Here is a 12,346-nt window from a genome sequence, read left to right as displayed (position 1 = left end):
AATTTACCGTACGCAAAACTCTCCACATAATATACAAATACCTTAAAAAATACGTCCAAAACATTACTATTATATTTATATCGGCCCCTCCCATTGGAGACGTATTGAATCCGTCCAAAACATCGGCATACGCACGATAACCGGTATGCCCTCTATCGTTAGAAACTCGGCCCTTTTAAAATCAGCCAACTTCAAATCTATCCAAAATTCCATTTGCTCTCAATCAAAAACAATGTTCTACAATAACTCTTTTTCCGATTACGATCATATCCGCCTCTTAGGTAAAACCCACTCCCCTCCAACCACCAAACGTTTACTCAAACCATACCCATTAAATTGGACTGACTAACATAACTGAACATACCAATCAACCCCAAAATCCATCCACTAGTAGAGGCACAAGCCTGGAATAGTAAACGGCATAGCCACCCCTCCCAAAGCAAAGCCAAAACATTACTAAAAAGGCCACCCGCACTTGTGATAGGTTACTCCTAACTCCTAACTCTATCCCATACTTAAACGTATAATATGTCAAATCTCACTAACTACAAAATGTAGTATATTTAAACTATACGTTCGCTTTGCTACAACATCAAATAGACTACAGCAGTAGAATGGATGAACAAATGGAGAATTAGACTAAACATACAAAAGACGACCGCAGTCATTTTCAACTGTTATCCAAAAAAAAAAAAATACGACTACTTGTAATGTAATAACCCGTACCTATAATAATAAGGGTTACTTATACCAATTTTTTTTTGTATGCCAAGTTTAACCTCAAAATATTCTATGGCTATAAAACATACCAGACCATGTTCTTATAAATTTTTTTTTATAATTGTAATTAGGTCAATAAAAAAAATCCTTTTTGTTGCTGTCTCATTAAGTACATTATTTTACAATACTAAGTCTCGTCATTCACAAAAAAAAACTTCCTGGGCCACTACAACAACTTCATAGAGCGCGGCGAAACCATCCATAGGGGCCATTCAATTTCCATGAAGTTGACCATAACAACGTTATGTCATAAAAAAATAAATATATATATATATATATATATATATATATGTATGTAGAAATAACTCAAGAGTATTTACAAAAGACGATACGTACCTCCACCACAATGCATGTTAGCTGGTCCAACCAAGCGAAATACCTCGGCGTTACCATAGGGCGCAGACTCACCTTCGGCAAACACATCCTTAACATCACTAAAAAGGCCACCCGCACCCGAGGTATGCTTTACCCCATACTAAACCGCACTAGCCCCGTCCCAACGACAATAAAACTAACCATTCTTAAACTTTACGTCGCTCCAATCCTAACGTACGCTGGCTCTTCGTGGGCTCCCTTCATAGGTCCCTCACAATGGAACCGCATTGAATCCGTCCAAAACATCGGCATACGCACTATAACGGGTCTGCCTTCCTTCGTTAAAAACTCGGTCCTTCTAAAATCCACTAATTTCAAATCTATTCAAAATTCTATTCGTTCCCAAACCAATTCAATGTTCTACAAAAACTCTTTCTCAAATCACGACCACATCCGACTTCTAGGCAAAACTCACACTCCTCCAACTACCAAACGCATAATCAAACCCTACCCACTCATCTGGGTAAATCAATAAAACTAACATAAACCTTCCAAATAAACTTCTACCCACTAGTAGAGGCAGAAGCCTGGAATAGTTAATGGCATAGCCACCCCCCCCCCCCCACAACAAAGCAAAGCACCACAATGCATGATAAACTATTTGGATCCATGGTGAAAATATTGTATATGGATGGACAACAACACAAACGGAACAATAAACATAGACTGATATATTACACAATTGAATAAAACAATAAGACAGCTTAGACAAAGACAATTTTGAAACATCAGCATATAAAAAAAAAAACCGAAAACAACACATAATTACTGAAAACACTATCTACACAGCACAAGTCATTGCTAATTCTTACCTAGAAAACTACAAAATACATAATCTTTACATTAATTTGTTAATAATATGAATAATGTAAAATATGAGGGCATATTTTTTTGTAAAATAGAGGGCTGTTGTATTAAGCGTTTAATATAGATATACAATAATATCGAAGTTAAATGGATGTAGAAATAATAAATGTTAGTAAGTAAAAACTAGGTTAAGAAAACAACTACAGATAATACCTAGTTAGATAAACAGTCAAAATTCTATATTAATAACATTAAACATAAATGCAAATAGGTTAAGAAAACAATTAGGCAATATAATAACAATTAAGTATCATTTAATTATAGTCAAATATAACTAGGTGAAGTTAAATATCGATTATACCACCTATTCGATTGTAGTGTTTTTGATTTTAAGATTAATATTTAACAATTATGTAGACATAGCAAAAGGGTCAGAGTGTGGTGATCGCGTGACTCGGTTACCACTGGACGCCAAACTTAATAAAAGTGCTTATTATTAATATTTGTTCGATTATTTGTATCTGTCGATGATCGGCGTACACGACAACGTACAATAATGGAGACATTAGAAAAGACGAATGCGTCTGCATATACTTTATTCATATCAAACCTTCAAAAATACTATCTTATTCCTATAATTATTATGATAATCATTAATTATTGAAATCGGAGATATTACTTCAAGATTACTCAAAAATCATAGAAACGATTATTAGTGAATATTATTATTATACATTTTCATCTATGTAAAACAGTTGTGCGGAAAACAATTACTATTGCGGTATTACTATTACTATTTTAAATTATATCATTGCGTTCAAATTTAAAACATCTCGGGAATTAGGGGTCATGAAATACTATCTACGAACAAGACGTTAAGATATTTTTACAAACTTGTTTTAGCGTATCGAATAATTTTGCTTTAATCCTTAAAAAATAAACACCTACAGCAAAATCTTTTATCGTTTTATGAATTAAAAATATAAAATACATGATGTAACAATACTAATATGATTGGTAATAATTTTTAACCAACAATGTTTATAAAATATAAAAACATTTGTATGATAATATGGGTAGTCAGAAAAAAAGCCACGGCAAAAAAAGCCAAGAAAAAAAATCCACGGGAAAAATAATCCACAGAAAAAAAGCCATGGGAAAAAAAAGTCAAATTAGGTACAATAATTAAATATATAACGATTCAATTTAAAGTATTAAATTAGGTATTATTTAAAAATTGTTTACACATTATTGGTCAAATATATAAAAAAATAAAATCTAAAATATTACTCAAAATTTTTAAACATTGGTCATATTGTATACAATATACACACACATATATATATATATATATATATATATGTATAATTATTAATACACAGGTTATAATATGTTAATTAATTTAAAATTTTTAACACAGTTGATCATACTGTATTGTCCGCATTCATATATGAAAATAAAATTGTTAATATTATAATATATTATATTGAATAAAAATAACATAATATTTTGTGGATACCTATTATTTTGAAATCAATTGATTTATGTTTTACACCCTAGATATGTATAAATATTATGTATTATACTTTGTACAGAGTGATTCTTTTTTAAATGTTCATGTTACAGTATGAACTACATGCTATCTTGAAATAAATAAATGTATGTATATTTTTAATATAAATTTTTTGTTTGATAAAATCAATACATTCATTGCTGTTTAGAATCTAAAACATATTTATTACTATATGAATAATAAATAATAACATAATGTATAATCTGTGTAAAATTTTTTTAAATAGTACCTAATTTAATACTTATATTTTATTTGTTATATATTTAATTATTGTGATTTGACATTTTTTTCCGTGTCTTATTTTTCTCATGGCTTTTTTTTCTGTGGATTATTTTTCCCGTGGCTTTTTTTTCGCTGGATTTTTTTCCGTAGCATTTTTTCCTACATTCGATAATATGGTTGATAAAACTTAGCTTAAAAATGTAAAGCATAGTATTTTATTTTTAATATAATAAACGGTAAATCTAATTTGGTAATTGATTTAAAATAAGTTGTAAAAATCCTTGGACATAGTTTTAAATTTAGTATATTTAATATTTAAACCTGATAAATGTATAATGTAAAAAAAAAAATACAGTTGTAATCTAAATACTGTGATTAAAGAAATTGGTATTTAAAATTTGCACTGCCTTCTTTTTTAATAGTACAATTTTGAATAATTCTATTTATTTTGTATTTAATTGTACCTACTAAAGTAGCTAGTAGATACATAATAAAAAAAGTATTTGTCTATAACATTGCGGTGTACCCATTAACAGCAGTTTTGAGCCCAGATGTTCATTTAAAATTGAGTACCGGCTTAAATCCTTAAATAATGTATTGTTTTAATTATTTTTCAAAATAATTATGTTAAACATGATCAACATTAGGTTCGTAAAAATATCAGTGGTAAAAACGTCGTTGACACTGAGCCTCACCAGAAACCTAAAACCGTCATTTTCGAAAGGCCATCATTCATCGGAAATTTGGCCTATTGACAATCTGTAAATTTTATTGTGTTGGGGAACTCGTGAAGAATGCGTGAAAAACTATTTTGTCAATTTTTAACTGGTTTTAGTCATACGAGCACCCTTTGAACACGGTCTACAAAAACGTGATGAAAAGTACGGGAATAACGACCCGTGGTTGATTAATAATACCGATAGGCACCATATTAATCATTGATAATTGTTCAAAATTTAGTTGGCTTTCCAAAAAGTCCAAAACAAGATTCGTACTACCACTTAACGCTAATAAATCGTAAAAAGAGTTTATACAACCATGACTCGGATGACGACGCGAATTACTATAGTTTACTAGTCGGTACGGTGCATTGTATATAGTTGGACATTTTCCGTTTGCCCAACATCGTCACAGAAAATATTTGTTATATCTACCGTTTCAAGTTATATCAAAATTCAACATGACAGACACAGTTGTTGCTACTCCGGCTACAGTCACCGCTTCACCGGTTTCGAAGAAGTCACCTATCAAGAAGAAGTTAGCTGCTTCAAAAGCCGCGAAGTCTACCGCACTGCACCCGAGTACGTCCGTGATGGTTACCAAGGCCATCAAAGAGCTTAAGGAGAAGAAAGGTTCGTCGTTGCCTGCCATCAAAAAGTACTTAGCAGCCAACTACAAAGTCGACCCCGCCAAGTTGGCTCCTTTTATCAGGAAATTTTTGAAAGCCGCGGTCGCCAACGGTACTGTCCTTCAGACCTAAGGCACTGGTGCTTCCGGACATTTCAAGTTACCCGTCGCAGAGGCCAAACCGAAGAAGAAGAAGGTCGTAGCGAAAAAGAAGAAATCGATTGTCAAGAAGGTCAAAGCCGCGGGAACACCGAAGAAGAAGAAGCTAGCGACCGCCAAGAAACCCGCAACCGGCGAACCAGCAGCCAAGAAGGCTAAGAAAGCTGTTGCTGCCAAAAAACCAAAGACAGCGGTGAAACCTAAGAAGTCTCCGGCTAAAGTGAAAAAGCCAGTTGCTGTTAAACCAAAGTCGAAAAAAACACCAACTAAGACTAAGAAAACTGCTACTCCTAAAAAGAAGTAAATCACCATTTATTTCCTTTCAATCTTTAAAACGGTCCTTTTCAGGACCACCAATTAAATAATATTACCGCCTCTCTAACACAAAGCGTTTACATACTCGACGATGAGTTCAAATTGTTGTTCAAAACTGAGAATAGGTATTTTATGGATTTAAAACAATCTGGATAATTTGTTTTTTTTGTTATTTTATCAACGAGTATGTCTTAAACAGTTACGAAAATTTTTTTTTCTAAGTTTTAGACGAGCCTCACGGCTCACACCCGAGAATGGCTTCTTACATGCAACTTTTTATACGTAATATGTTTCAGAAATGATTTCCACATTTATTTATCTATCTATATAATATATTTAAAAAAAAGTAAATTTATATAATAATGAAATATGATCAGTTTTCAAAATGTCCAAAGTGGACATGATATTGCTTTGGTATGGTGGACATGTCAATTTTTTTCAAAAATGTCATTTTGGCACATCCGCTAAATGTATATAATTAATATATCATATTTGCAAATTAATCATAAGACAATCTAGATAAATTTAAAACACGAATAAAAATAATTTTTATAATTTTGTGTATAATATAGTTGGGCTAGTAGGTACTAGTTGAAGAATGAATTTTAATTACAATACTATACTTTTAATTTATTATATGGAAAGTAATTTCTACATAATAATTTAATTTTAATTTTAATTTAGTTATTGAAAATAAAAATAAAAAAGCGGGTAATTATAATGGATGTTTTAAATTCGAATGCAATGACAGGTAAACAAGTGAACGGAGATAATTAGTTAGTCTAGGATATTACCTATATTAAAAATCTGTATAAAGTATACCATGAATTTATAATCAATGATACAAAATTATATTACATTTATATTTAATTGTCGTTCTGATTAATTTTTGTGTTATACATTATAAACTTAATTAAATTTATGATAATTCTGCTTATTATTTCTGGGATATTTTTATACATTATACATTTTTTTTCATAATAAATCTGTAGCTTCATTAGATTGTTAAATGGAAAAAATAGTAAGGATATTAGTTAAAAATTATAACATTTAATTTGCCATTAATAATATTGTGACATAATTTATCTTAAATAAATGTAAACCAGACTGAATGAATTAAGAGAAAGGAGCTTTTGTAGAACATTAATTATCCAGTAATAACTAGAGGTTTGAATGGATTTGAAGTTTACAGATTTAAGGAGAACCTTTTCAGATCATGACCACATTCGACTACTAGGTAAAATTCACACTCCTCCTACTACCTTTTTTATGACTTTTGGTGAAAAGTTATTAACATCTCTCTTTTCATATCACCATCATGATATCTAACGCAAAAGATTAATTTAATAATTTTAGATTACAAAAAATGAACGTTGTGATTAATAGTTGCTGGACACAATTCATGATGGGTAATCGACAATCATAGAAATTATAAAATAAGATATTAATAAATATTAAATAATAATAATAATTAATGAGTACCTAACAAGCCTGGTGTTATTAAACGTGACTTCGTGAGCTCGTAGCTATTGATACCTACATATTATAATATCTTATATTATATTGTATAATAATATGGTCATACGGGCGACTAAACGTCACATTGTTACAATGTTATCTCTATATTATAAATTATTATTTATTATTTTAACATTTCCGTAATTTTTACGTATTTAGTCAAAATTTGAACTTTAAATGCTTATAAAAAAAAATCGTGCATACGTATTTTTAATATTTTTTAACTAATAGTGTTAAAAGTTGTTAGAAGCCTTGTATTAAATTTTAAAGCTTTTCTACCGAACAAATAATTTTTTATCGATATTTATAGAAAAAAAAACTAAAAAAGTTGAAAAATTAAAATGGCAGTAAACAGCTCAAAACAAATCTAAATATTTTGAAAATTTTATCAAATATATAAAATGCCTATATAAACATTCAGTCAAAATTTCAAGTATCTGCCGTCATTTGTTTTAGAGTTACACCAAAATAAAGAAATCGCTAAAAGTGAAAACCCAATGTTGTAAAAATTTAAATTTCGAATGCTCATAAAAATTTAATTTGAATTTCCAGTGGACTTTTTATTTGTGATAAAGATTTAAAAACTCGTAAGGAATCTTGTATTAAATTTTCAAATATTATTTGTTATTTATATATATATGACCTATTAATATTAATATATCGATATTTTGATACCTATAAAAAAGTTTATATCGATATATCGAAATCGAACCATTGTCGTTTTTGCGCAACCCTAGGTACAACATTCCACGGACGGCGGTGGCTTTTTTGATTTGATATGCGTGGACGTTCCTGTCAAGGGTCACACCAAGGTAATTGGATGACGGGAACCAGGGGATTTGGAGTCCGTTTATTTTCAAGGAATGAGACGAGAACCTGGCTGGGCCATTGAACATCACTGCCACTGTCTTTTGGGCGTTAATGGTTAGACGCATTTGTTGAACCACATTATAAAGCTTGATCCAGTTGTTTTTGGAGTTGTATGGCGGCTATTTTAGGGTTTTTGTTCGTGGTGGAGAATAAAGAATAAAGTGTCGTTTAAGAAGAGGTAGAGTACTGGAGTCGGGCGTTACGATATTGAGGGACGTCGTTTCTCACTGTCATTGGGCTTGCCTTTGTTGGCCGGCCACGCACCCACGATCAATTTCCACACTTTTGCGTTACCCGAAAAACAATCTCTCAAGATCGTAATCAAAGGTGTTCCACTTGACGTTACTGACGAAGAAGAAGAAATTATGGAAGAACTCCAGGACCTAGAGATGGGGGACCAAACCAAACTTTGTCAGAGCTTTTACCAAAAATGATAAGAAACTTCCGATCCACTGTTTCCTTAAAAGTAAAACGTACAGAAAATGTCAAAGAAATTTATGAAAAAACTGAACTATTTACGTTCGAATCAAAGCAGATTCATATATATAAGTCAACAGGTCCAGCGCATTGTTTTTCTCAAAGGAACTCGGTGCTTCTGCACACAGTCGGGTTCATTCCTATCCAAAAAACCATTAAAAAAAATGCCTCAGCCACTTTTCATAGAATCGCTAATTCATGGTTTTTGCTGCTTTGCTTTGGGAGGGGTGGCTATGCCGTTTACTATTCCAGGCTTGTGCCTCTACTAGTGGATGGATTTTGGGGTTGATTGGTAGGTTCAGTTATGTTAGTCAGTCCAATTTAATGGGTATGGTTTGAGTAAACGTTTGGTGGTTGGAGGGGAGTGGGTTTTACCTAAGAGGCGGATATGATCGTAGTCGGAAAAAGAGTTATTGTAGAACATTGTTTTTGATTGAGAGCAAATGGAATTTTGGATAGATTTGAAGTTGGCGCTAATTCATGGTACATTGGTACAACCATATAAGAACCATTGGCAGGTTTTCCCCCTCTTTATATACCTCGAGACATAAACAGCGTCCGAGAATAAGGCTTTGGGCAACAAATTAAAGTAAAATTTAAAAAAAAAAAAAATACATCTCCAACTTCAGCTACTAGCAAAGGCAAGAAAGCCTGGAATAGTATATAGACGAAAGCCGTGCTACCAAGTAAGTAAGTAAGCATTGTTTTTCTTGTCAACGATTTGGCCATTCATCTTGGACGGCCTAAGGCCTATAAAGAGCTCCAGGATTTCCCTTTTTTTTCTGATTTGATCTCAATCCTCACCGTCATGGACGGTCTGTCATTTCAGCGCTGTTTACTGGATCAAAGTTTGACCATTCACATTTACGATCACTGTGAATATATACGACACGATGTACCGACTAGTAAATTATTGTAATTCGTGTCGTCCTCAGCGTCGCGGTTATACAAACATTTTTCACAATTTATCGGCAGAAAATGGTTGTACGAATCTGGTTTTGGATTTTTTGGAAAGCCAAATAAATTCTGAACGATCAACATAGATTACTGTGGCGCCATCCGGTACCATGAAACAACCACAGGTCGTTATTCCCGTACTTTTCATCGGGTTTTTGTAGACCATGTTCAAAGGGTGGCCGTATAACTGACATCAGTCTAAAATTGTCGAAAACATTTTCCACACGTTCTCCACGGGTTTTCCAAGACCGTAGAATTTGCAGATTGTCAATTGACCGATTTTCCGATGAATGGTGGCTTTTCGAAAATGACGATTTTAGGTTTCTGGCAAGGCTCGCCGCGCGTCAACGACGTTTTTACCACTGACACCTAACCTATATGTTGTTTCGTAACTGAAACAATTTTTTTACTGTGTTTCATTTATTTAATATATAATTTCACTTGAGTTTATTTTTAACATTTTTAAGTTAATTAAAATATGTTATTGGTATAGTTTCTATTATATTTATCTAGATGACAAAAATATTATTCAGGCTCAACGCTGCTGTTGTGTGGGTATTAAATACTCGTATATCTACTACAATGTTGTAAACTAATACTTGTTTGCATAACGTACCTACCTAAGTATCATTCAAAAATGTACTATTGAAAAAGTAGGCAAGGCAAATATTTTGAATATCAATTATCTAGTATTAAAACTCGAAAGCGGTTTTTTTTTATTAAACATTAAATATGTTTAAAAAAATTCTGTCCAAGGGTTTTTACTACCTACTAATTTCAAATTATTTCCCAAATAAGATTAAGCATTTATCGTATTAAAATTAAAATACCATGACTAAATTATTTAAAATACATTTTATCAATTATGTTATAAAAAAATGTATTCTACTTTCAAAAAAATTGTTAGTTAAAAATTATTAGCATTGTTATATCATATAATATTATATATTTGTATTATTTAAAATGTTGGTGTCTAGTGTTATTTTTTAAGTATTTAAATCGAAAGTATTCAATACGGTAAAACGTACTCGAATGCCTACATACGTTTTGTTCATAGATACTGTTATAAACCCATTTCATTAAAGTTATTTAATTAAATCATAGTATAAGCAGTTTTTATTATACATATATTATATGTATATGTATGTCTATATTATTATTATATATATATGTAACCGCCTACCCATTGGGGACGAGCACGACGACAGCATAAGGCATTCCGCTGTGTGGACAGTTTTGAAGCCACAGCGGGCCGGCCGACCGTGCTCGTCCCCGAGGCACGGGCAGTCGTATTCTAGCAAAATATCAGTCCGAACCTCCCAAACTCATGTTAACTAAATTGTTTTACGTTGTTTAAAATAAAGGATATAGTCAGTTATTTCTCCGAGCCTACTTTTTATTTACTTATTTAATTTGTCGTGTAGACGTACACAACAATACTATCATATAGTAGAGAGTAGAGTAGAGCCAGTAGAGGTATTCAAACTGTGCGTAGCGGCTCCCAGGGACGTCGCGAGAGTTTGCAAAGGGAGCCGCGTCATAGCACCGAAAACCAACATCATACCTAGGTCCTGTATAATTATTATAATATATATTATCTGCAATCATTATGAAATGAAACGACACACCTCACGATTCGACCATCTGTTGTTTCAATTTGTTCATAATAATTTGGGAGCCGTAAACATATTATTGTGAACACTGAACACCCAAAGAGAAAGAAGCCGCGTGTTGAAAAAGTTTTAACACCTCTGCCATTTAATATTTAATTCTAGATTAATTTCATAACTCGCAATGTTTTAATTTGAAATTATGTCAGCGCAACACTATTAATTGTTTCCCCCTACACAAACGCTCTGTATAGATAAAAGTATAACGTGAATCTAAAATCGTATGTTTTTCTTAAGTGATCTCGGCGTTATCTCTGATTTCAAAAATTACCATAATTTATTATAGGATAATATTTTTGATGGTTTGATATGAAAAAAAAAATATTGGTAGGCGAAAAGTTCTAACGTCTCTTATCATAAAAATGATGTTAGTTGTTTTACTGTGACCATCCTTAAAATTAATAATTAATATTATTAGAGTGAGTGGTTTAAACAACATCCTAATATAAATACTAATCGTAGTTATTCACAAGATATGTGCACGAATTTCATAGTAATGCAATTTGAATTTAAAAAAAAAAAATGAACGTAAATTGGTGGCCCTGAAAAGGGCCGTTTTAGGTTAGATTTATCGATGGTCGATCTACTTGGAGCTGGTGTACTTGGTAACAGCCTTTGTTCCTTCACTGACGGCGTGTTTGGCCAATTCACCGGGCAACAAGAGTCGGACGGCGGTCTGAATTTCCCGGCTAGTAATGGTCGAACGCTTGTTGTAGTGAGCCAGACGACTAGATTCGGCGGCGATGCGTTCGAACAGATCGTTGACGAAACTGTTCATGATGCTCATGGCTTTCGACGAAACACCGGTATCGGGATGCACTTGTTTCAACACTTTGTAAATGTAGATGGCGTACGATTCTTTCCTTTTTGGCTTGCGCTTTTTGTCGGACTTGGCGATATTTTTTTGTGCCTTTCCCGACGATTTCTTCATCGCTTTACCCGCAGATTTTCCTCCTGGAGCCATTTTGTTTTTAATTGATGCGATCGGACTTGTAGACGACTGGAACGTTGATGGATGAATGATAAAGTTTTCCACCGTACGGTGGCTTATATTACCAAACCCGAGCGATTTGTTGTTTTTTAATTGACGGATATACTGTAACGATGACAGTATAAACAGGGTTGCTGATCGTTTTATAATAATTTAATATAGTATAATTTCAAAAAGTATATTTTATGATAATGTTGAACAAAAACAGCACATTTGAATACGTATTGTTTACTGATCGGTATCATTTTTGTCCGTCATACTGGTTTTTTTTTACCAATCACAGAA

The 12,346-nt window shown here is 32.4% G+C and overlaps 1 protein-coding gene and 1 pseudogene across 1 annotated transcript; one reads left to right on the top strand and one right to left on the bottom strand.

The window, feature by feature from the left end:
* The first annotated feature begins 4,738 nt into the window (after nt 1-4,738).
* Nucleotides 4,739-6,520, top strand: LOC107166359 (histone H1 pseudogene; annotated as a pseudogene).
* Nucleotides 6,521-11,596: 5,076 nt separating this feature from the next.
* On the bottom strand, nt 11,597-12,078 carry LOC149055610 (histone H2B). The gene has a single exon (XM_089226235.1). It carries the CDS (start codon nt 12,032-12,034, stop codon nt 11,654-11,656), a length of 381 nt encoding a protein of 126 aa, XP_089082361.1. The 5' UTR covers nt 12,035-12,078; the 3' UTR covers nt 11,597-11,653.
* Nucleotides 12,079-12,346: the final 268 nt, after the last annotated feature.

This window comes from Diuraphis noxia, unplaced genomic scaffold (genome assembly GCF_037042655.1).
Source record: "Diuraphis noxia isolate RWA-SAM2 unplaced genomic scaffold, SU_Dnox_SAM2 contig0004, whole genome shotgun sequence".
Taxonomy (NCBI): domain Eukaryota; kingdom Metazoa; phylum Arthropoda; class Insecta; order Hemiptera; family Aphididae; genus Diuraphis; species Diuraphis noxia.
The sequence above is the reverse complement of the archived record's forward strand: the minus strand, read 5'-3'. Positions and strand labels throughout refer to the sequence as shown.

Excerpts from the sequence above, each read along its gene's own strand:
- LOC149055610 (XM_089226235.1), bottom strand. The coding sequence starts at position 12,034 with ATGGCTCCAGGAGGAAAATCTGCGGGTAAAGCGATGAAGAAATCGTCG.